The 24285-nt window shown below is 40.1% G+C and overlaps 1 protein-coding gene across 3 annotated transcripts in view; it reads left to right on the top strand.

Annotated features, from left to right (window-relative positions):
* UGGT1 (UDP-glucose glycoprotein glucosyltransferase 1) overlaps positions 1-23803 on the top strand; it is a 42063-nt gene extending 18260 nt beyond the window's left edge. For 2 of the 3 annotated variants that reach the window (XM_032120007.1, XM_032120010.1), the window contains exons 18-41: positions 944-1108; positions 1304-1424; positions 2162-2260; positions 3595-3618; positions 4159-4253; positions 4889-5095; positions 5688-5819; positions 6805-6935; positions 8284-8379; positions 8706-8808; positions 9270-9349; positions 9811-10000; positions 11700-11858; positions 13639-13724; positions 14052-14136; positions 15152-15240; positions 15717-15821; positions 16401-16485; positions 17062-17244; positions 18430-18590; positions 19080-19194; positions 19440-19556; positions 19855-20014; positions 20437-23803. In XM_032120007.1, coding sequence (XP_031975898.1) covers positions 944-1108; positions 1304-1424; positions 2162-2260; positions 3595-3618; positions 4159-4253; positions 4889-5095; positions 5688-5819; positions 6805-6935; positions 8284-8379; positions 8706-8808; positions 9270-9349; positions 9811-10000; positions 11700-11858; positions 13639-13724; positions 14052-14136; positions 15152-15240; positions 15717-15821; positions 16401-16485; positions 17062-17244; positions 18430-18590; positions 19080-19194; positions 19440-19556; positions 19855-20014; positions 20437-20462 — 2814 coding nt within the window. In that variant the 3' untranslated portion in view covers positions 20463-23803. The remainder of the gene's footprint in view (positions 1-943; positions 1109-1303; positions 1425-2161; positions 2261-3594; positions 3619-4158; positions 4254-4888; positions 5096-5687; positions 5820-6804; positions 6936-8283; positions 8380-8705; positions 8809-9269; positions 9350-9810; positions 10001-11699; positions 11859-13638; positions 13725-14051; positions 14137-15151; positions 15241-15716; positions 15822-16400; positions 16486-17061; positions 17245-18429; positions 18591-19079; positions 19195-19439; positions 19557-19854; positions 20015-20436) is intronic. The other variant, XM_032120009.1, reaches the window with a different exon arrangement.
* Positions 23804-24285: the final 482 nt, after the last annotated feature.

Raw genomic sequence — 24285 nt, 5'->3', positions numbered from 1 at the left:
TCCAACAAATTTCTGCAAATAATTCTTGAAGTCATTTTTAGGGCTGATGCTTTTCTGTATGGTGAAAATTAGGAGGGCAAATCACTATTGAACCAGTTATATGTGAGATGAAGCAGATTTGATCTGAAGTTCTATAGTGGGATGTTTCTTGCTTTTTGTTGTTCTGAAACAAATGAAAATACTGTCGCCAGTAGCTCTGTAACGCATGTGATGCTGCCTACATCTGTAAATGTAAGGAATGCAGTCAGGGTTACAGCAAATAGGCTCTTATGCATATGGCTCTTCCAGTGTAGCATAGTGAAGAGAAAAACATTTTAAGGAAATGAAAATCCATGAAAGTAAGACAGGCATTTCTGTATGAGTGGAGAGGCCTCAACCGGAGCCTCTAACCAGCAGAACCTAGTTAACTTCTAACAGGGTATCATTCAGTGACAGTGCATTTTGCAGTGGTGACATGAAACAGGGAAATTTGTCTTGACAGAATAACTCCCTGCCTCACAAGTAACTGTCTTCTTACAGGTTTAAGAAACACATTCTTAAAAAAATAAAAAAATTCTCTACCCTATCTCACGTTACAGCTATCACTGCTTGCATTGCGTTTGCTTCCACAAGCAAAGTCATGTTTCCTGTTGTGCATCTTTTGCTACTACCAGGAAGTGCTCATTGGAATTAATTTACAAGATGAACTTAATGGAGTATTTTGCACTTCTGTATCATGGAGTAACTTTTTTTGCTTTGAAACTCTGAAAGTCAAGGACGTCTTGTGTGTGTAAGATACAGAAAGCGTCTTATGCACTGTGTCAAATTAACTTTGTCTGTATCTAACAGAAGCTGTAAGGATCCTGGGTGTGTTTAGAACAGACCTGTGGGTATTGCACAGCTTCTTAGGAACCTTGGTGGCAAAGGGCTGACATGCTAAAGCTGCTTCTGTTTCTGTCTTTAGGCAGCAAGGGCTTACTATGAGCAAACGGGTGTAGGCCCTCTCCCTGTGGTGCTGTTCAATGGAATGCCTTTCCAAAAAGATCAGCTGGATCCTGATGACCTGGAAACCGTGACCATGCACAAAATCCTGGAAACCACAAGCATCTTCCAGCGAGCTGTATACCTGGTGGGTGCTGAGGTTGGCTGTGTCTTGAGAGAAACTAGGTTTGGCAAAACAGATTCACAAGTCCCTGGCTACATATTATACAAGACAATTTAACATTCATAATTGCTTTTGGCTTTTTTTTTTTTTTTTTTTAAGTTATGTAAGGTAATTTTATATGGGAAGTAACAAATAATGCTTCTTTCTTCTTTCCTTCAGGGTGAACTATCTAATGACCAAGATGTGGTTGAGTATATCATGAACCAGCCTAATGTTGTTCCAAGAATTAACTCAAGAATCCTAAGGTCTGACAGAGAGTACCTAGATCTGACAGGAATGAGTAAGGGATGCTTTTAATTGTGTTAAACCTGAAATGTCTGAGTGAAAGACTTGTTGTTGCAGTGGAAAACTCTAGTGGCAAAGCATTAACAGCACCCCCAGCGATGACCCAGCCCTGGTGCAGGGCAGATGTTATGTACAACATTAAATGTCTACTGATTTTCAAAATGGGAATTTGTTTTGATTTTATACAGATCTTAAGGGGTTAAGGTGAAGTTGAGAAATTAGTAATGCTGCAAAAGGCCAAGAACAGTCATTCGATGCCTAAAGCATCAGATTGTTTCTTAGTTCTGACCTTCTTTTGAGCAGGGTCGACAGTCATCTCTGGAATTACTTCAGATTCAGCAAAATGTTCCATTGCTAGATGTTTGAACACCCAATACAGTGACTGCAGTACAGTGACATTACACATGCCTTTTTTGAGTTGCTTGAAAAATAGTGACACAGTGGATTTTTTCAGTGTATATTATTTACATATACTAATGCCAACTAAGTGACACTTGGGCAATTCTTTCAGCTGACTTCTGCCTATCAAATATGCAATGTAGTTATTCATGTAACTTGTGAGACAGCAAAATTCATTTCTCAGCCTATATATTAACAGTGAAAATGAGACATAAGCAGTATCACAAGAAGCAAAATGGGATGTGTTCTTAATGTTCTGGTAACAGCAGTGATTTTATTTTCATTTTACGTGTGGTAGTTGCTTTGGCATCTAATACTTGTTCTCTCCCTCAGATAACTATTTTGTGGATGACTTTGCTCGATTTACCACATTGGATTCTAAAGATAAGACAGCTGCTGTTGCAAACAGCATGACCTACTTAACAAAGAAAGGTAACATCTGTGGTGGATTCTGAATCCAAATCTGCTTTCATGTGTGTTTCCAAGCATATGTGCAGTTCTTCACACACAGAGCCTTGTCAGGCCTGTGGGTAACGGCACAGTCTGTTAAAGATTTTTTTTTACAAGACATGACATCTACATTGAGCAAGAATGTTCCCCTCTCTAAACCCAGCCCAACCATTTACTGAATAATGAAGTCCCACCCAAACTGCTCTTGCTGTACTGCAAGTGATCCCCAGAAATGCAGCAGTGTAAGCAAATGACTAGAAAAATGTAAAAGGGGTTTTAGGTCTCTGTCTCATAATTCAAAATTGCTAAAAGTTACATGGATTCAGAAGAAAATTCTAACTGCCTGTTGTAAAAGACATCACCTAACGTGGTCAGTGCTGTTTTTATTGCTCCAGTGCATGTACTGCTTTTCCAATGGCAGTATTGTCACAGTTGCACATAAAAATGTTAAAACTCGGCTGTACCTCTCAAGAGTAGGAAGTGCATGCACAGACATAGTGCAGAGCCTAATCAGGTCTAACCAGACATCATCAGGTATTTCCTATATCCATTTCAGTTAGATACCAGAAATCAGCTGCTGTCATTTGACCCAGTTCCTCCTGTTCCTGGCTCTTGTCTTTACTAGACTGTCCAAGTTTCCATGGTACTGTCTCCAGCCACTGCCATCCATGTGCATTACCTGAAATGCTCCCATTGCTCTTTCTGTCTCGTGCCTGCTCTTCATTCATGTTCAGTCACTTGGATTTGAACAAGTTTCTTGTGTAGAGCATTAATTAAATCCACACCTCGGCATGCTTGTTGGAAAGTGCATTAATTTACAATTCCATGGCTTGACATTTTTTGGTCACTGCCTCTTCTGCCACTTAAGATATTTAATAACTGCTCTCTGATTACAGTAATGCTGTACCACATTTATTTTCTAAAGTAATAGAGAAGTTATATGTGTTGCTGGCTCAGCACCAGCACTGATAGAGCACTGCCTTGCTGGTTTTTAAAGAGGGAAGATAACAGCACAGTGGCATGGCAGCATTTGTAAACAGTCTTCAGAGTGATGCCCTCACCCTACAGTATGAAACTGGTAATATGTAGTATAACTAATGCTGTAGCATGAAAATCAAGCATCCATCTGTTGGAGGGGAAGAAAAAGTCCAAGCTTCTTCCAATAAAATTAGCACAAACTTGTTGCTGTTGGATCTGAATTGTAGTGATTCAGTTATGCCCAGTACAGCGCTGCAGCTTCTTGATACGCATTGGGATTACCATCAGATTATTAATGTGTCTCTCCTTTTTCCCTTTCCTTTCTGCTCTTTGACCAGGAATGTCTTCCAAGGAGATCTATGGTAACTCATGCTTTGGCATTTCTTGTATTGTTCTGGGAATTTTCTGGTTCCTTTGTAACACTGGCTTTAGAACCAGCAGGCAGTGAAGGAAGCTGTTGAAATGTGTGATTGCTGCAGCACTTTTGTCTTTATACAAAACTGATTTTGTAAACTAACAGCTTCCATACAGAGAAGTGGTGTGTCTGTTGGATTCCAGCCCCAGGTGGAATCTGCAAGTTATATATATGTTTCTTTATAATTTGCAATTGGAAAGGTAACAAACAAAAATACTAAAAGAATCCAGCTTAGAAAGAGCAATGCATGCTGTCCCACATGGGTTTTCTGAATGACCTAATAAAGACTAATATACCAATGCTATTAATTTTGTCTTGCCAGGCTTCATGGCTTTGGTTCATCCGTAGCTTTCTTATGGAATTTTACTTCTTTCGAAGTCTTTGCATGTGTGTCATAGTTTACCTCCAAATGAGGAAAAAAATGAAGTTTTCCTTCCCTTCACCCTCAAATTTCTCCTTTTTTTTTTTTCTTTTGTAATAATTGCAGATGATTCCTTTGTTAGACCAGTTACTTTTTGGATTGTTGGTGATTTTGATAAACCTTCAGGGAGGCAATTGTTGTATGATGCCATTAAACATCAGGTAGGTAATGTTTTCATTGAAATGGGTTAGCAGTGCTAACAAAGCACTTGGTAGAGGGTTGTAAAACACAAGTTGTGCACCTTCCTGTGGTATGACCTGGAGAGACTGGTTCTCCCTGCAGGGTCTCTAATTTCCAGCCTCATCTTTTTTGTAGGGACTGGAACACTGCTGATCTTAAGCTAGGACAGAATGGCCTCTTGGTACTATGCCAACACAATAAATGTTCTTTTAAGCCCGTGGTGTTAAACTGAAATATCTGTGTTTTGGTTTGGAGATGAACATGGGCATTGCTCTCTGCTCCATCCCATTGGTTCTGGGAAGATAATTGAAACACAAAAATGCACAGCTTACAGCTAAATCATTGGTTTGCCAGACTCTGAGTGGTGGCCATAGTCCTGGATCTTTTAGGTAGCACAGGGTTATCTAGAAGATTGCTGTCCCAGTGGTGCCTCTATGTAAGCTAAATGCTTGATGTTACATTAGTTAATTCATCATTTTAACCCTGTGCTGTTATTTACCCAGTTTGGAATCTGGTATTCTGGTTAAGAAAGGCAAAGCTTTTGCTGTAGTGTTTATTACATATTTGTTACATCTGAAATTTTAAACTTTCCCATTACCTGTTTTGTTAAACACAGAAATCCAGCAACAATGTTCGAATTAGCATGATTAATAATCCGAGTGAAGACCCCAACAGCCAGAATACCATTGTAGCTAAAGCCATATGGGCAGCTTTGCAGACACAAACCTCAAATAATGCCAAGAACTTCATCACCAAGATGGCAAAAGAAGAAACTGTGAAGGCACTGGAGGCAGGAGCTGACATCTTGGAATTTGCTGTTGGGGTAGGCACGTCTGTTGGCATTTGCATGGGGAGGGTGCTTTACTTGTTCCTCAAATGAATTTTATAGTGTAGTTTATTCATATGCAGAAGGTGCAGGGGCAGAGAAAAGTAACACTGTTGGGTTTGCTAGTTTGTTTTTTTTTACTCTCTGAAGGGCTTACCTAAATATAACGATCCATCTAAACATAAAGTAAATCCTCACACACATCAAAGCTACGTAACTTGGAAAAGTGAAAAGGAGCATGGGTGCAGGGATCTATTTAAGTGAGTCAGCTGTTTCTTGGGTGGTTAAGAGAATAATATCTTCTTTTAAGGCTGGGAAAAAAATACAAGTGCATTTCTCAAAGTAGATTTTAAAAAGTTGGGAAGATTGGAACTCGTCTAAGTAGCTGTGGCCCTTTGCAGCAGAAGTTGGGATAGTGTGAAGGTAACAACCAAGAACTAGGTTTAAGACCACAAAGAAAACGGGGCCAGGGATCAATTTTAGCAAGATATGAAGATGTTCTTCAATGGAAACAAAAAGGTGTCTTTTAAAAAGCGTGCAGAGGTCTAGTTTTCTTCCTATTTCAATGTCAAGTATTCTTTTCTTTTAGGGTATGGATACCAGTATTTTCAAAGAAGCCTTTGAATCTCCCAAGGTGGATTTTGTTCTGTCCCATGCTATTTATTGCAGAGATGTTCTAAAGCTGAAGAAGGGGCAGAGGGCTGTGATCAGCAATGGACGGGTGAGATGATCAACAGACAGTGAGAGAGATACTCCACATATGAGAAAGAAGCAGATCCTGAGCAGCAGAGTCTGGGAATCAGGCACAGGAGTGTCAGCCTTTTCTAGGTCTCAGCACTCTTTAGGACCACTTCCAGTTTGATTTATTCACACTTGTGTGCCCTTTTCTTTTTACTGTGAGCTGTTAGTTGTTGGTGTTGGGTACAAATTCAGGTCTCTCAATAACAAAGTTGCTTTCATGCTGGCAGTGAATTGAGTCCAGGGGTAGAAGGGGATGATAAATTTGCCAGATTATGCTGCTTCAGTTTACTGGGCAAAATGATGCTGTATTTTGCCCTGACCAAGGTGCCTTGGTCTTTTCTACCATCTGTTTTTATTGTAGTTTCTCTGAGATGAGGTAAAAGATGTTACAATAGCATTTCACTGTAAATAATGAAACCCAGCTGTGTACAGCATTGGGTTTTCTTTTGTCATCTGTTTCTAGTTAGGAAAAAACCCATGCAGGTCCCAGTGGTTGCTATATATTTCAATGGGTTAAAAATCTCAGGTGATGAGTTGTTGTATTCTATTTTTCTCATTAGCAAAATAGCAAGACTTGTCTAGATAGCTTTTAAGCTTCTGAAGGCTGGAGGAGGGAGATTTGCTGGAGTCCTGCTGGACTATTAGAATTGGCCTGGTATTCTGCTGCCCCTTCCAGATGTAGTACTTCATGTATAATTTAATGTGCCTGACCCAGTGAAAATTTTAAGTGTGTATTTTATGCCTTAGTCTGGGACTCTTGGCTCTAAATAATTAGATTTACCTGTTAAACTCTGCTGCCACTGACATTAATACCAGCCTAAACAGTTGGCTTCCACTGAGACTGGGCTGGAGTATTTATTTAATACATCTTTGAATTTTTTTTCAGTGTAGCCTTTACCTAATAATGCTGATTCTGCTTTTTCTTTTTTTTTTCTTTTTTTTTTTTTTTTTTTTTTTTTTTGTAGATTATTGGCCCATTAGAGGATGGAGAGATGTTCAATCAGGATGATTTTCATCTCCTTGAAAATATCATACTAAAGACATCGGGACAGAAAATCAAATCTCAGATTCAGCAGCTGGGATTTGAAGAAGATCTGTAAGTAAACATAAGGAGGCTCACAGAGAAGTGCTGGGACTCTTGGTAACACAAATTTCTGAATCTGATTTGCAATTCATTTAAGTGCTGCTTGGCCTATCAACATAAAAATTATTTTAGTGATACATTTCCCCATCAGTACTATGGGAATCCTGTAAACTGTGTTTAACTTCAAAGAGAAACACTGGGAAAAGAGACAGAGATAAGGAAAGTTCTAGATAGTTACTGCACAAAGCAGAGTAATCAAGAACTAATCAAAAGAAAGTCATGTTGAAGTTCAGAAGAACAGGAGGCCCCTGTAGGTGCATGTTTGTGTGTGGGAGCACACAGCTGTGGAGATGGTTTCTACCATACATTTCCACCATCACATTTTGCTGTGATGCTGCTTGACTGTTAAGGGCTGGTCAAGTAAGTTAAACATGAAGTCTGTTCTGCAGAAATGTTGTGTGATTCTGGATCCCAGCAGAACAGGTTTTAACAGTATTCCAAGCACTTCTGCATCCATTGGGTGTTGGGGTGGTGGAAGAGGGCATAGTTTGAACATAGGCTGGTTTTGGACAGAGCAATGGGTTTGGGGTTTCTTTTTGTTTATTTGAATGCTGCCAAGGTTTTTCAAAAACTTGAAATTATCTGCTGCATTGGAAAGCACTGTGGAATTTAGTGGAATTCACCAGGCTTGTGAGTTTGGTATGAACAATTCAAACAGCTGTCACTGTAAATCTCTGAGACTGTCAATTCAGGAAAAGCTGACAGACCTGTGGGTTACAGTTTTGCTTCTTGGCAAAGGTGTGATGTACAAAGCAGTTTTCATTGAACTTTCAAGAGGTTTTACACCTTTAAGATTGAATATATTCTTAAAATACTAGACTGAAAATTTATGGGAATACTAAAAAGTAAGAAGTAGTCAAAAGTAATTATCTTTTGTGATAGGACCCCTCTCAAAAATTTCTCCACTTACAGGATTGCTTCCTAGTGCTCAGAGTTGCAGTGTAAGATGGGAAGAGCACTGAAACAAGGGTTTGATCTGAATGGCTTTCAGGTCTGAGTGGTTGGGGGAGATTGGGAATGCAGTGCCTGTAACATGGTTGACCCCAAAAAAGCAGCTGTTCTATATTTGTTAGAGTTAAATCCTTTGGTATATTCAGTAACAAGGCTGCAACCAGTTTAAATTACTGTGGGTTAACCCTTAAATATGTTTACTACTTCAGAGCCTCTGTAGAGAGGTAGTAGAAGTGTTTGGGTATCTGGATTCTGTTTGCCTTCTCTTCTGCTGCAGCCTGGCACAAATGTGGTAAGTACAGGCATTTTTTTGGATATCTGCAAGCCTTTCTCTTTTCCTTCTTTTCAGGGCAAGTGACTTGGTAATGAAAGTGGATGCTCTTCTTTCTGCTCAGCCAAAAGGAGAGGCAAGGATTGAGTATCATTTTTTTGAAGAACGATACAGGTATAGAATTGCTGAACAATGCTTTTCTGTGTCTTTTAACTTTCCCATTGTTCTGTGTTGCATTTAATTAAAAAAAAAAAAATCTAAGTAGCAATAGGAAAGTCCTCAAGAGTTTTCAGGAAGATTCCAGAAATTAATTTTATCTCTCTACCTATCTCTATAAACATACATCTATATGCCTATTTTTTTTTCTCTAGTTTCAGAAGGTGCACAGCATTTAGGAAGTAATTTCAGTTCAGAATGAGATGGACAGCAGTGGGCTGTTATGCATTTCAGGTGTTTATCCATATGTTTGGTACTTTAAAATTGTATTTTCTTCCATTTAGTGCAGTTAAACTGAGACCAAAAGAGGGGGAGACATACTTTGATGTTGTGGCTATTGTTGATCCTGTGACCAGAGATGCTCAAAGACTTGCTCCGTTACTTTTGGTACGTAGGCAGGGTTGTAAGCAACGTCAAATTCTGTCATTTTGGAATGTTTGTCTTCCTCTTTGACTGTGTGGTGACCAGTGGCTTTCTAATAGTGTGTCTGAGTTTCACAGTACATTTATCAGTGGAAATACTAATGAGGCTGCACTATGCACTAACAAGATCATGCTCAGGTATTGTCCAGAGAGCTTTTAGCTTCACTGCTCTAACAGCTTAGTTTGCAGTGACTATGTTCTTGAGGAAGGTCTCAGCATGCCAAAAAGAATGCCTGAAATATGAGGAGCAGGTAACTGTTCTTAAAAACACTAATTAATAAGGAGGGGGAGGGGTGGTAAAGCAAATCACAAGGAGGGAGGATTGGGAATGAGCATGTAACATGCCACCCTGAGGTCCTGTCTATAAAACAGTGGTCAGCTCTCCTCATTAGCATCTTAAGGGATGTCTCTTTCTCCTTACTTTAGGTTTTGAACCAATTGATAAATATGAACCTGAGAGTGTTTATGAACTGCCAGTCTAAACTTTCTGACATGCCACTGAAAAGGTAAGCAGTTCCATGATAGAAGGGGGGTGGAGAGAGAGAGAAGCCTGTTGGAATGTGCAAGCACAGAAGCGTGGTCAGCTGTCCCATAGGAAGTCTCAATAATTGCTTTGAGCTCATTTATGTAATAGCATCATTTCCCACAGAGAATCTGGGAATTTGTGGATGGCATGAAGTAATTCTGCTGTTTTGCAAGTTGGGTGCTTTTAATTTTTTTTTTAATATTTATATAAAATTAAATAACTTACTAATCTTAATGGTTGAGTCTTGCACAGTCTTGTTTGGTCCTTCAAGACCGAAATTCTGACCTATCCTAAGGTTAACACAACCTGTGTTACTTTGGACAAAGCCTTGGAGACATTAGAGGTCAGGGAAAGCTGATGCCATCTGCAAATAGAATGAGAGTGAAATATTAGCAAATTTTGGCAGATACATATTCTAACATTTTCTTTCTGAAATTTCAGCTTTTACCGCTATGTTTTGGAGCCAGAGATTTCTTTCACAGCAGAGAATAACTTTGCTCCAGGACCAATTGCCAAGTTTTTAGATATGCCCCAGTCTCCACTGTTCACTCTGAACTTAAATACTCCTGAGAGTTGGATGGTGGAGTCTGTTAGAACCCCGTATGACCTTGACAATATTTTCTTAGAGGAGGTAAGAGAAATCGTCGTGTTCCTACTGCATTTAAATGGTTGTGTTTTTCCAGGGCTTTTTTATGGGAAAGAAATGCAGAATTTTAAATTGCCAATAAACATACAGCTGTGGATATTACTGCATTTGCAGACCTCTAAAGATTTTCTAGGAGGGGAAGCATAAGCTCCCTGACAGCAAGATTGCTGTTCTCAGTTACTCATGGATGCCTGACCCAGAGGTTCAAAAACACCCTAGTCTTGAAGCAGGTCCTTTCCCTTGCTCCTAGAAGCCTCCAAGCTGGTTTTAGCTACTTATTTTCACAGTTTTTGTTAACTGGCAAAGACTCCTGTGGTTGATAGAAGGACATCCAGTATCAATGCAGCAGTAAAATCATGCAGCAGAAATCCACTCAGTGGCTGTAGGTTCAGGAGCTTACTGCTGCTTGAGCAGACCTAGAGTCAGACTGTTAGACTGTGGATCTGGGCAGTGCTGCCCCACATCCAGAGGGAGAAATAAGGAAAAGCCTGTCTGCTGTATGTGTAATGAGACTGTCAGAGCCTTTACAAACAGGCCTCTGGAAAAGTGGCAGGCTTTACAGCCTTGTGGGCATTACAAATGTGGGTCCCCTTCTCACTGATCACTGTATTATTAGCCCCCTCTTACTTCTGCATCTCTCTAATATCGTTTGGAAATATGGTATGGTATTGTGGTATATCCGGTATTCCTAATCCTGTACTAGTTAGTCAGAAATCTAGGGAATTTGGTGAGTGTTTTATGGTTTGGGTTTTGGTTTAGTGTGTTTTGGTTTAGGAGTTTTTGCTTTTCATCTCTTAACCTAGCTGTAAAGCCATAAATGAACCACTGGTATTACATGTCAAGCCTCTGATTTCCGTGCCTGCCCCTTAGTTTAATTGAAAGCCTGAGAGAGAGGGTGATTAAATGCTTCAGGCATTCAAAGTGCATTCCTGAGCTTCCAAATAAACAGCAGCTTTACTTTTGCAGGTGCACCATTTCCAGTTCCCAATGTGCAGTCTGTTGGTGCTGTAGCAATTAAACTGTCATTTTGGATGTGCAAATGAGAGGAGATGCTTTGTGGGATTAAACTAACATTCTGCTTATGTACTGTCCTCAGGCTACATCTGAATTTGGCCTGGTAGGGACCCAAGTCTTTTGGGGTTGTGGGTTTTTTTTCTTTTTTTTTTTCTTTTTTTTTGTTGTTTCATATTTTCTTTTCTCTTTCCTTGCCACCTTTGTTCAGTGTAGAAAGAAAGGAATGGGTGTTTCCTGACAGTACCCTAGTGCACTGTAAGGGTAATGCAGAGCAAACAAAGCTAATAGTAGGTGAGACCAGCTTTAAACAGATTTACAGTCAAAATCCTGGATCCCATCATATACTTTTTATGATATGCCAACTACATTCTCCAGTAAATGTTAAAAAAAAATAAACTGTGGACTAGAGCAACAATCCTCCCCTTTTCTTAGTCTAGCATATGTTGAGATCCAAATTCTTTTGGTCTGGGCCACTCTTAACAATATTTGTGTGAAGTTTGTCATTTGAAGGAGCTGAGCTCTTTGAGGCTTTCTAGGTATTTGTCTAATAATAAAATTACTCTGGTAAATTTGTTTTTTAATGACTATGGCTATTCTAGAGAGTACCTGAATGACTAGAAGTCGGCACTTTAGAGCTAGTGCTGCAGTCAGCAGTATCTGCTCCTTACAGGTGGACAGTGTTGTAGCTGCAGAGTATGAACTGGAGTACCTGCTGCTGGAGGGACACTGCTATGACATTACAACTGGGCAGCCACCTCGGGGACTCCAGTTTACACTGGGGACTTCAACCAGCCCTGTCATCGTTGATACCATCGTTATGGCCAACTTGGTAAGCGTTCTGCTGGAGCTGGCAGCAGCTAACTGGTGTTCATCCAGTCAGCACAGCCACTGCCATTAACCACTGGCTGTTCTCTAGCATGTGGCTGTGGGTATCTGGTGTATCTTGCACTCCACAGCTGCTTGCAAATACATCAGAACCACATCACTCCTCACACTGATGTCTGAAGCTTCGTACTCTCTCTCACCTTTTTCAAGATGTGCTCCTTTCCCTTCAGCTGGCTGAGAAGGGTCTCTGGAATATCTTTAAATGCTGCCAGTATTCCTAAGGGAAGCTCAGACAGTTGTTTTCCTGAGACAGGGTACTCCTTGGGCCATCCGCTCTGGTGCTGTGAGCCTCAGGCTGTCTCATTTTAGGACCCATTTCTTCAGGAGATCTACAGCATATATGGAGAGAGTCAGCAAAAATAGCTGACATTGCAGAAAATAAGGGAAGTGGGAAAGAATGGGATTTGCTTATTTTAGTTGAGAAAAGGTGCTGGAAATCGAAGTGTATGATTGTTCCCTGCAGCTGCTTTTGTAATGTCACCACATAAGGGGTGTGTCTGTTCTCACCCTGGGCCATGAGAGAGGTGCTGGACTGAAATTACAGCAGAGGAAGTTAGCCACTGGAATATTTTCTTGTTATGTAATGTTAGTGAAAAACTGAAGTAAATCACCTCTTGTGGGTTTTTTGTTTTTTTTTGTTTTTTTTTTTTTTTTTTTTAATATTTAAATTTTTTAAGGTATTACATTTATTTAAATGAATTAAAATAAAAACAAGGAAAAAATATTCACTGCTGCAAAATACTTATTTTAGAATTTTTACTCATTTTCAATTTGTGCTTTTTCTTAGCCAGAGTATATCCTAGAATGATGCAGTATTTCTTACTGTAGAAAGAAAGATGTCCCTTATTTTACATGACATCACATTGTCTTATTATGTTGGGCAGTAGAGCTTAATGGCTCAGATGTGTCCTTTTCCTAATTAGCTCTACTGAAGTGTCTGTACCACAGGATATGGTGCTGTAGCTGGGACTCCTCTTGCTCAGCTCAGTGTTTGTACTGTGTGTGGGCATGAAGAGACCAGGAATACGCCCTGTGCTTTTTAAAAAATATTTTAAAATTTTCTTTTTAAAGCAGACTGGCTCACATAGGACCTGCAAGCATTTGAAGCCACAGTACAAAACTGAATGAGGCACTAAAGCATCTCTACAGTTGCTTGTATCTTCTGTAGGTGTAATGATCTAAATCACAGAGGAAAATAGATCTGGAATCTGAAGCTTAAAAGGAATTGAACACAATATTTGAATTTCACTTGTAATTTTTTAAGCTCTGTAGAAGAGGTATCTTGTAAGGTGTAAATTGTGGTACTGCTTCCTGCTGTAGATGAAATACCACTCTGTAGAGCTTCAGAATTCCTTCAGATTTTGTTGTATAATTACAAATCAGTGTTTTGAAATTCCCTCACTCCTTGATGAAGGCAATCTTTTGCAGGAAAAGACTTGGAGTTTGCACTGTTCCTGTCAGGGCAATGAAGACTTTGATCTAAAAAATAGTACCAGACCTTTTCAAGCTTTTGTCTCTTAGGGAAAACCCAACAGTTTTGAATGGAATAATTTCTGGGGCTTTTCTCCTGTTCTCTGGGTTTAAAGCCTTAAGGTTATGTTAATCAATGGGCTTGCAAATAACATTTTAGATATAAAACAGTGAGTCAAAACATGTAACTTTAAAGCTAATTTTTCTGCATTTGCATTTTCTGGAAACTGCCAAATATTCTTTTCACTTTACAGGGCTACTTCCAGTTAAAAGCCAATCCTGGTGCATGGACTCTAAGACTGAGAAAAGGCAGATCTGAAGATATTTACAGGATCTACAGGTAGGTCAGGATAAGATTACTTCAGTCTTTTTCTTGTGAAACTTCATAAGTAGATAGGCATTGTAATCTAATGGTTCCCAAAGTGTGGTGACCTGAACAGCAAATTAAACAGCAAATTACATTTCATGCTGAACTTATGTTATGCAAGGTGAAATTAATTAATTTAAAACCCCATTAAGTGTGTTCAAATAGATGTATTTGTTTCTTTATCATGTCTCAAACCCGTTTTGCAATGCTGAGGCTTAACAAGTGTATAAAAATGAGCAGAAGAAATAAAGAATGTATTTCTGCTTTGTAGTAAAAGTCAGTATCTTGCTCTATTTTCAGCCACGATGGCACAGACTCTCCGCCTGAAGCGAATGAAGTTATTGTTGTTCTCAATAACTTCAAGAGCAAAATTATTAAAGTGAAGGTGAGTTTAAAAACTAGGGATGCTCTTAAAGCAGACTGTTTGACCAACAGCGGGGGAGAAACTTGGATTAAGGCCTGATGCTCCCTTCCCACGAGCATGCACTTAAGGCAGTGTGCACACAGCTCACCTCACAGTGTCAGGAGGAGAGAGCATCACCTGTAGACTTGATTTGAGTTTTTGATACAGGAGAGAATGTCATGTAAGTCCTGTTCCTTGTGTATGTCCCTGAGATACAATAATACTCACGTTTTCCTGACTCAGATGTGCTTATAACTTCAAGAAAAAGCAGTTTTGTATGTCCTGTATATGTCTAGTAATAAACATTCAGCGTGTCCATTGAGCCAGCATTTTATCTGTTACAGATAAATTTTATTCATTTGGCAAGACATTTTCTGTCACTCTGACACACACTAGGTGAGAATACATTTTAAAAAAGAAAGAAAATGGTAAATTACTAATCTCCTGTCTCTTTGGGTTGCCTATCAGGTAATGCCATAGCTGAGAAGTTTAAGGAGAATGACTGCTGGATAAGTGATGGCTATAACACAGCCAGTTCACACCTGACACCATTTGCTTGTGCTGGACTAATTTTGGGATGTTCTCCCCATTCACTGTCTTGTCTGTGTATCTGCTTTGGAGTCTCAGTGGCCAGTTATACCACTTAGAGAGTGGTGGAATTGGTGTGTTGATTTTTGGGGGTTTTTTTGAGGAGTGGGGGGTGTTGGTTTCCTTGAAGGATTTTCTTTGCCAGTCACCATCATCGAAGTTGCTCACTAAACATTTCTTAGAAAAGCATTTTAACTGTCCAGACTAACATGGTGTCTAAAAGCTCCTTTTTATCTGTTAGGAAAAAGTCAGTTCATTACTGAGCTGTTTTCCCAGACAGCTTAGGTTACCTGTCAGCTCATGGGATGTAATTCAAGTGGGTAAAACCAGAACTGGTGTCAGGATAACATTCCATAGCTATTTGCCCAATATGTGGTTCCACTCACTAAAGCCATGTTATGCTTCACAGGTTCAGAAAAAGTTTGATATGATGAATGAAGATCTACTAAGTGATGGCACCAATGAGAATGAATCTGGATTTTGGGAATCTCTCAAATGGTAAAATTAATTAAATGATAACCTGCAAGTCTCTTGAAACTGGAAAACTATTTGGCAATACCATTATGTCTGTGAAATTCCACAGCTGTCTGTTAAGACTGCCTGAATTTAGGGCTGTCATTCATTGGACTCCTCTGTTTCTGGAGATCTGGATTCCTGCTTTGCACCTGCTTTTACCTTCCCTTACTCCCCCTGCTGCTTGGGAGCCTGAAAACATTGTTCCTTCCCAGGAGCTGCACCTCAGCCAGTGCTCTCTCAAGCAAAGGGTGTTCATCTGTGAGCTCTTGGACCTTCCCTGTCCGTGTGCACAGCACTCTGCCTTGGGGAAGATGCCCTGGTCAGCAGGGAATGACACCAAAAGCCCACAGACCAACTGTATTAAACCAAAACTGTAGCCATTTTCTGTATTTGCAGCCTTTCCTGTAGAGCTGGCCCTTCCCATCTTGTCCGTCATATAACCATGGTTTTCCTTTCAGGGGATTCACAGGAGGACAAAAGAATGAAGATGTGAAACAGGATAAAGATGATGTACTAAATATATTCTCTGTAGCTTCAGGACACCTATATGAAAGATTCCTACGGTTAGTGGAGAATTCCTAATCCCAGTGTGCCAAATGGTATTGTCCTGCTTTGCACAAGGAAAAAGGTTACAATCTGCAAGAGTATAAAAAACCCCACTTTTTCAATGCTTCAGAAGTCCACTAGAATCTGCCTCTACTGTGTCATAGGAACTTTTGTCTGCATAGCATTCATGAGTTAAAAATAGACTTGGTTTAATAGCTGGTATGTTGCTGCCCTAAATTTTCTCACTACAATGTAGCCAATGTATTGTTAAGAAGTTACAGAATAAGTCACAGTTGCTTTGGAAAGAATCTGAACTTCTGTTGTTCTCAAAGGACTGTGAAAACCAATAGGTTGTGTATTCTCTGACTAGTTAAGATACATAGATGTTGGGGGTTTAGTGATTTTGTAGATCAAATGAAGCAATTTACAATAGGCTGAAGCTGCCCACTTTTTCTTTATGTGTGAAGTTCAATTACCTGACACATAACTGCAAATAGTTTAATCATGTAGCCCAGCAATTTGTAATCTACTACACAGCTCATCTTTTGTGGGTGCCACTTGTTCCTGTAACTGTTTTATTTTTTTTCTTTTGATAGCATAATGATGTTGTCTGTGCTGAAACATACCAAGACTCCTTTAAAGTTTTGGTTTCTGAAGAACTACTTATCACCTACATTCAAGGTTTGTCACTAATTAGGAATTTATTTGGTGGTGGGGGAAAGATACCACAAGCTGCTTCCCCCTCCCTTCCCAATGCTGTTCCAGCATTGCTTGGCCAAACGTGTGCTCACCCAAAGTTGGAGAAAGCCTCACAGATGAGAATGTCAGCTGATGTGACAGTGGGCCAAGTTTTTCTAGTAAAAAACATTCTCCCAATGCTCTTCTGTCATTTTGCATGCTCCCACTTACACTGCTTTGTACACCCCTAAATAATTGTCCCATCTGTGAATTTTTGTGATTTGAGTAGTGCATTCTTTTAGACTCATCTGTGGATCACTATAAAATGGCTCATTAGGAACTGTGTGGACAAAGATGCTGAAATATTTAGTTATCTGAGGATAGTTGGCTTTACAATTTGTATTGATTGTTCAGCTTGGGGCTCAAGACTTTTGTGTGAATTAACAATTTTCTTTGTGGTATTTCATTTTCTGATGTTTGATGCCTTAGACTGAAGTCTGTCTCTTGTAATGTGCTTTTCTTTTTCCTGCAGAGGAACAAAGAACTGAGATAAGCTGCTTTTTTCCCCTCCCTCTGCAGGAGTTCATCCCATACATGGCCAAGAAGTATAATTTCCAGTATGAGCTTGTCCAGTATAAATGGCCACGCTGGCTGCACCAACAAACAGAGAAGCAGCGCATCATCTGGGGTTACAAGATCCTCTTTCTAGATGTGCTCTTCCCATTAGCTGTTGATAAAATCCTGTTTGTGGATGCTGATCAGGTAACACAGAGGCTGGAGTTATTTGATCTTCTTTTCTTTCTCTTTTTTTTTTTTTTAATAATAAATTCCTGAATACAATTTCTGTATTGTTGGAAGGGTTGCAAGTTTGAGCCCTTCATAGGTATGACTGGAGGTTGATTCTGTAATTATTGCATGCTTCAGTGAGGGCTGGGTTTTGTGCCTGTTTCCACAAGATTGGATTTGTTGGCCTGTCTTTTGCTGTTGTCTGGTTCCTCACTCACTCACTGTGATTCCAGCTAGTTTGCCAAATAGATTCTTATTTCACATTTCCATTTTTCCAGTTCAGTCTGTTCTCCCAGCCTGCAGATCACTTACCACAGACAGTACTTTCCTAAGTCACCAACCGCTCTGCCTTCCCAGGCCCCTGCTTTTAGCTTGGCCACATCTGAGTGGCTTTCAGAGGAGGAGAAGGCAAATCCTTTGGGCATGAGGCCATGTCCTGTTGCAAGGCAAACAGGACTGGAAGGCTTTGTGTGTCCTCACTCCTCAACGGGTGGAAAGTGCAGAAAACACGCACAGTGAGAACTGCCAAAAGTACTCTATCAAAAATACACATGGAACTGAGAAGTACAGATCATCAACAAGTGAGTGTGAGCTGCCTTGGGGGTTTTGGCATATGTACAGTGTGGTCCCATGCCAGGTCTAACTTAAGCTGAAGTATCAGTTAGGAGAGATTTCCAGCTACCCTGTTGTCATTTTAGACAGTTGTTTCTCTGTTTGTGAGAGATATTAAGGCATTTTTTCCTATCAGAGTGGTATTTTTAAAGTAGTGCTACTGCCACATCTGTGTCAAAAAGACATTAAAAAGCTTTCTTCCCTGGAGGCTCTGCAAACTGAGAGGAAGGGATACCAAGAATCACAGTAGAGTTCATGTATAGTGAGAATTCTTGCTGCCTAAGAAACAGTTTTGCTCTTCAGCTGTCAAACCAACCCCTATCAGCTTATTTGAAGCTCTATTTTATTTGCTTCAGCTCTAAGGGCAGGGAGACAACACCTTTTGTGCTGTGTTTTTGTACTACATACACATAATGCCAAAGACTGCCACATATATCAGGTAATTCTTCCTTTAGCTGTTTGCTCAGTTGGAATTAAATCCTGTACAGCATTTCCAAATAAGCCATGGTAGGCTCCTAGAAATCAGAATAAAATGTCCTTTCCCTTCAGATTGTGCGCACAGATCTAAAAGAATTGAGAGATTTCAATCTCGACGGTGCTCCTTATGGATATACTCCATTCTGTGACAGCCGAAGGGAAATGGATGGCTACAGGTTCTGGAAATCAGGATACTGGGCAAGTCATTTAGCTGGAAGAAAATACCACATCAGGTATTGAAGAATTACTATTTTTTTTTTTTTTCAAAATAGAGGGGTAAAATTTTTGTTGCTACTTAGACTTAGCAGAAAACTAGCTGAGGTATACAGCCCTGTATGAACCACTTTTTGCTTACTGTTGCCTCTTAAAGGTTCCATGGCCTATGGTCCCTTGTAAGCACTAGGGACACTGAAGTTATTTTCAGTATGCTACAACTTTTACAGATGAAGAACTGAAGTGTCATCTAACAGACATCTTCCTTTGTTAATAACAAACGTTGGAACAGGGACTGCATGACAGCAAAGCTAAGATAGATTTGTTGAAAACTCTTTTTTGTACGTGCCATGACCTTGTTAGAGCAGCTTTCCTGCCTTGTAATGGATCATCTGATGTGCTGCCACTGTGAGATTGTTTTAGGGTATTGTGTCTCAGGGGTTCTAGCGGGGCTGCAGTCAATTATCCCCCAGTGAAATGTCATTACTGATTGCATCATCTCCACATAGTGCTCTATATGTTGTGGATCTGAAGAAGTTCAGAAAGATAGCAGCTGGAGATCGACTCAGAGGACAGTATCAGGGTCTTAGTCAGGATCCAAACAGTCTGTCCAACCTTGATCAGGTGTGTTTTATTGTGTTTGTTTTGGTTTATTGGGTGATGGTGTCAGGTTGGGACTTGGGATTTTTCCAAAGGACTTTGTTTGGAATGGGATGAAGTGTTGATTCATCACTTTATATTTGCATTGGGGCAAAAGAAAACTCTTACAGAAGTTAACCTTCAGAATTACTGTTGGTTTGGGAGGGGGGTTGCTCCTCCCACCCTGCACCCTGTGGAAACAGCTACTAACTCTCTATTTTGCACAACAGGATTTGCCAAACAACATGATCCACCAGGTACCAATTAAGTCCCTCCCCCAGGAGTGGCTGTGGTGTGAAACGTGGTGTGACGATTCCTCAAAGAAGAGAGCGAAAACTATTGATCTGGTGAGTGCAGGATGATTCCCTCACTCTTACATCACATTAAAATACAGCAACCAGTTTTAGAGGCACTTCCCTACCTCAGCCTGTATCAGTACTTGCATGTTTTCAGCATTTGAGTTTCTTCTGTTAGCTTCTGTATTTCTCTTACCTGGAGCAGTGGCATTGTTATGAATTTGGAAAGAGACTTTGCACTGTTCTCTAGTTGAAGTACAGGCACGTGTTGTTCACCACCAGCAGATTAATCCCTGCAGAGGGAAGCTGAGTGCAGAAACCTTTTGTAGCCTGTCTGTTCTGTCTGCAGTGTAACAACCCAATGACCAAAGAGCCCAAGCTGCAGGCAGCCATGCGGATAGTTCCAGAATGGCAGGACTACGATCAAGAAATCAAACTGCTCCAGAGTCATTTCCAGAAGGAAAAAGAAATGGGAACACCAGCTAAGATGCCAGGACAACACACACATGGTAATCTCTGTTTCTGTGCTTCTGTGACTTCCTCCATACCTGTTGGTGTGGTGCTGTGTGCTCCCTCACTGTGAGCTTGTACCATGCACAGGGCTGAATGAGGGCCTGTTCAATCATCGGGGAGTGTAATGGGATGGAAGGACCTTTGCTGAGTGAGGCTGGTGTAATTTAACCTAATTCTGAAAGTCAGAGAACAGACTTGTTCCAGTTCTGTAAAAGACCCTCGCTGTTCCTGCAATTTTATGAGCTTGGCCTTATCTTAACCCTTAAAGAAGGGCTGCTACACACCGTGGCTGAGAATTGTTCTTCAGGCACTGGTACCTTGCAAGGAACAAGCCTCGGGAGGCTGTACTGATTTTCAAACCAGTCTGCCAATTGAGGCAACTGAAACTGAGTGCTCTTTGTTCTCTCCTCTTCTACAGATCCAGCAGCACATGTGGAATTATGATCCATGGAGACAAATTCAAGTTAGACTTTTTCATAGACAATTTTTATATTGAAAGCTAGGTTTTTTCCGGTATGTCTGCAAAACTGCTGAATAATTGAATGGGATGATGTATGCATTTCTATTACTTGCCTTTGGGTTAATTTCTGCATATGAAATAGGATCTGGATTGCTGGAATTAGCATTACTGGGGTTTTTTTGCACCTGTGGTGGAGATGAAAGACCCCATGATGGAATTTAGTGTTTCAGAAACAAAACTTCACAATCCACCGGAAAAGCCACAGCCTGTTCCTTCAGCTGTTGCTGCCTCCACCACTGATGAAGCTCCTGTTGGCCTCAGATCTAACTTGAGAGTCTGGGAATTGCAGACATACATCTTAACCTCATCTGATGGACATAATTTTTCCAGGTAACATTATAAGGCTCTAAATTCTGCCTTGAATTTGGGACGCTGTTTCATCTTCAGGTTTTCAAACAATTGAAAATACTTCTTGGATTTGGTTCAGTCTGCCCTTGATTTTGTTACAAAACCAGCATTATTTTGATTTTCTATTTCCTGTCTTCATGTATTGCCCAACTTTTGATGGTTTGGCTTATTGTAAAGCTACCACAATCTATTTAAATGCCCATCCAAATGCCTAAGCTTACAAAGTGAGCAGAACACGGAATTTGGCAGCTGAATTCATCCTAGCCTATATGACTTGAATCAAAGTGCCCTCCCTTCCTCCTGCTCCAAGTGTAAATCAGTCTGCAAAACTGGTAGGGCCTTACTCTTGCTGTGGTTCACTGATTCATGAATGTTTTTTTGTTTATGAAAAATCTGTGGAAGCTTGGAAGTTTATCATCATGTAAATTTCATTAACTTTATTTTTCTTCAAACAGCGATGTTGTCACATCAATAAAAACTTCAGAGCTCCTAGGTCTTAAGCTTTAGCTCCCACTCAGTCCTTTGATCATCCTTTTTCCTTGCACACATTACAGTCTTAATTTGATCTTGGGGTTTCTGGATATTTCACTTGCATTTGCTTTCATTCTGTCCATAGACAAGAAGGTCTCTTCTTGCAAGGATTAATTACCCTGGGCTAGTTTTATCACTCATATTCATGTCTTCATTTTTAAAGATGTTGCTGCCATAGTTCTGTACTATGAACATACCAATTACAGAAAACCCTCAAACCCTATTTCCCTCATTCTGTAGGATTAATAGCCTGCTCCTGGTAACACTGAGGAGTTGAAGAGTTGAAATAAAGGAACTAAAAGGAGATTGCTAGTACAAAATATAGTTACCTATGCATCTTGAGAAATCCAAACTTTTTTGGTTTTTGTGCCTCCCATGTTTTTATACAGGTGAATGTTTTGTGCTGTAAGACCTTCAACCCACTGATAATCCTGATTTAAGATATTCCTCTGGAATTACTGTGTTATAAATCCTGTCAAGTTTTGGAGGAATCTGAAAGAAGACTTCAGTTGTAGTGTTTAAACTGTTCAGTAGTGTGACTTAAGAGAAAAAGCAGCTCTTCTCCAGCCAGCTCAAGGGAGGGCCCAAACTCTTTAAAAAGCACATTAAGAGCAGTGCCCAGGGTCCCTCAGCTTAGCTGGCTTGCCCTGCTGGCCTGTAGTGCTGCACATGCCCTTGTGGCTATCAAAGGTGGGGAGTTCTGGCAAGGTTTGGGAGAGTTTATAACCCACCTCTCCCCAGCAAAAGCTGTGCAAACATGGGGGGCTAGAGAGCAGCCTTACAGAGTTTATTAGCTTAGGTATTTCCCACTTTTGGGGGTTTTAAATTGAGATAGTCTGTCTGGTGGCTCTGGAAATTACAGGTGAGGTGCCTTATGCTTGCCATCAGAACTGTTCCACTTAAGGAGAAGCAGACTTACAGTAGAAGGACTTTTTCCTAGTGTAAAAAACAATGTGCCTGCCACCAAATTAAACAGCTAATACAGCACAGGTAAGATTGTCCTTTCTGTGTTCAGCTACAAAGCACTTCAGCCTTGCTGGAGCACGTGGAGTGGCATAGGAAGAAGTGAGCAGCAGCTGTTCACCACCATTCCCTCCAGGGATGGATGGGGAAAGAATGTGCCCAAGCCTTCAGAATAAGAGCAGCTTTCCATGAAACAAGGCCCTTTCCTATCTAGAACCAGATTTGGCTTCTTTTTTTTCCCCAAATTATATTCAGAGCCACAAGACTGAGAGTAAAGCAACCTCTTAAATTCAGCACATTTACAATGGTGTGTCAAATAAGAAAATACTTCTAAATTAAATGTCAGTTACAGATATTTTTTTTTTAGTTCTACACCTTCATTCTGATAGTTAATGTATGTACTTGAACACCCACACTGCATCCTTTTTTTTTGAAATTATAAAATCTAGCTAGCTCTGGAGGATATTTTTGTTGCCTCTAGTTAACAGAGGCCATGCTCTTCAGTTTTTATAAAGAAATAAAACTTATCTAACTCACAACTGATACAGAAAGAAACCAGAAACATACTGTGAGGTTCTGTACCCTTGCAGTACTCATAAGAGTCCTGTAGCTGTTCACAAGTACAATACAAAATGCACATGGTACTGTTCATTCTGAATGTGAACTATTCCCATTTTTCCTGAGAAGCCACTATTTATTTCCACCCAAAAATAACAATCAAGAAGAGAATAACCACTTCTTTTGGATCTGTGCATATATTTGCTCTTAGATGTTCAATGGGGCCTTGAAAGACAAATAGTTTGTCACCCCCATCTAGAAAGCATCTCAGAGTGAGATGCTTAATGAAATAGAGCTGCTGCTGATCATATCACTGATGGCCTGGTCCTGTAACTAGTAAGACTGATGATAATTAGAAAATGGGGATTGCAGAGGGCACAGTGTAATTTTGGATCCCTCAGCCTAGAAAAGCCCTTTCTGTGGCAAACTGATGACGTTGTTCCCATCTCTGGCTACAAGCAGCTCGACCTCTTGGTGTGGAGTTCACACTTGAGAAATGCTCTGTACTTTTATTTTAAAAGGAAGATTTCACTGCCTTACTAAAAAGCAAATAGCAAAGAAATAAGACTTTAGGATTTCTCCTTCATTCAGCTATATGGGGTTATAAAGAAAATGAAAGAGGCATGTACAAAGCAGTAAATACCCAGTCACAGTCTTAGGAACCAGAACATTTTTTAAATTATGACCTGGTTTTACCCAAATCATCTGTAATCTGTTCAAGAATATTCCATAACTCTGTGTGGCACCAATACCAAGTGACCCAAGGCATTGGGAGTTCTCTTTACTGAATGTTGAGATCACAGTGAGTGTCCCAGTGCAGTGGCAACAAGAAGATCCAGTGTAATAAAACCTCTGCTGTTCTTTACCTGTGTCGCTCCTGTCCATTGCTTTGGGGCAGATAACTCAGGTTTTAATAGTGTTCCTTGGAGTACATTTTTCACTTCTTGTATGCAAGTGTTGGGATACCATTGAAAAGCCAGAAGGGAAAAGGAGGAGTTCTCCCTCCCAGCCAGTCTTGTTAATCACGGTGTTCGAGTAACCTCTAAACTGAAGCACTTCTGTTAAACAATAGGAATATCTTATATAAATCTACCTTTTAGGTCTTTTTTTGGAACTCTACCTACTACTACTTAAAAAGGATGTTTCTGTGTCAGCTTTTTGTCATTTCTTCATTTGATTTGGTTTTACACTGATACTTCACAGTAAACACTTGGAAAGTGATCCTCCAGCAATACTTCCAAGTATTCCAAGAGCTGTGTCTAAAGTTCTTTCAGAGCTGGGAATGAATTCCAAACTCCCATGGGACTCTCAAAGCCTCTTAACCAGAGCATCTTTATTAACCAAAGA

This window comes from Corvus moneduloides, chromosome 10, assembly GCF_009650955.1.
Source record: "Corvus moneduloides isolate bCorMon1 chromosome 10, bCorMon1.pri, whole genome shotgun sequence".
NCBI classification, from domain to species: domain Eukaryota; kingdom Metazoa; phylum Chordata; class Aves; order Passeriformes; family Corvidae; genus Corvus; species Corvus moneduloides.
This window is presented reverse-complemented; position numbering and strand designations above follow the sequence as displayed.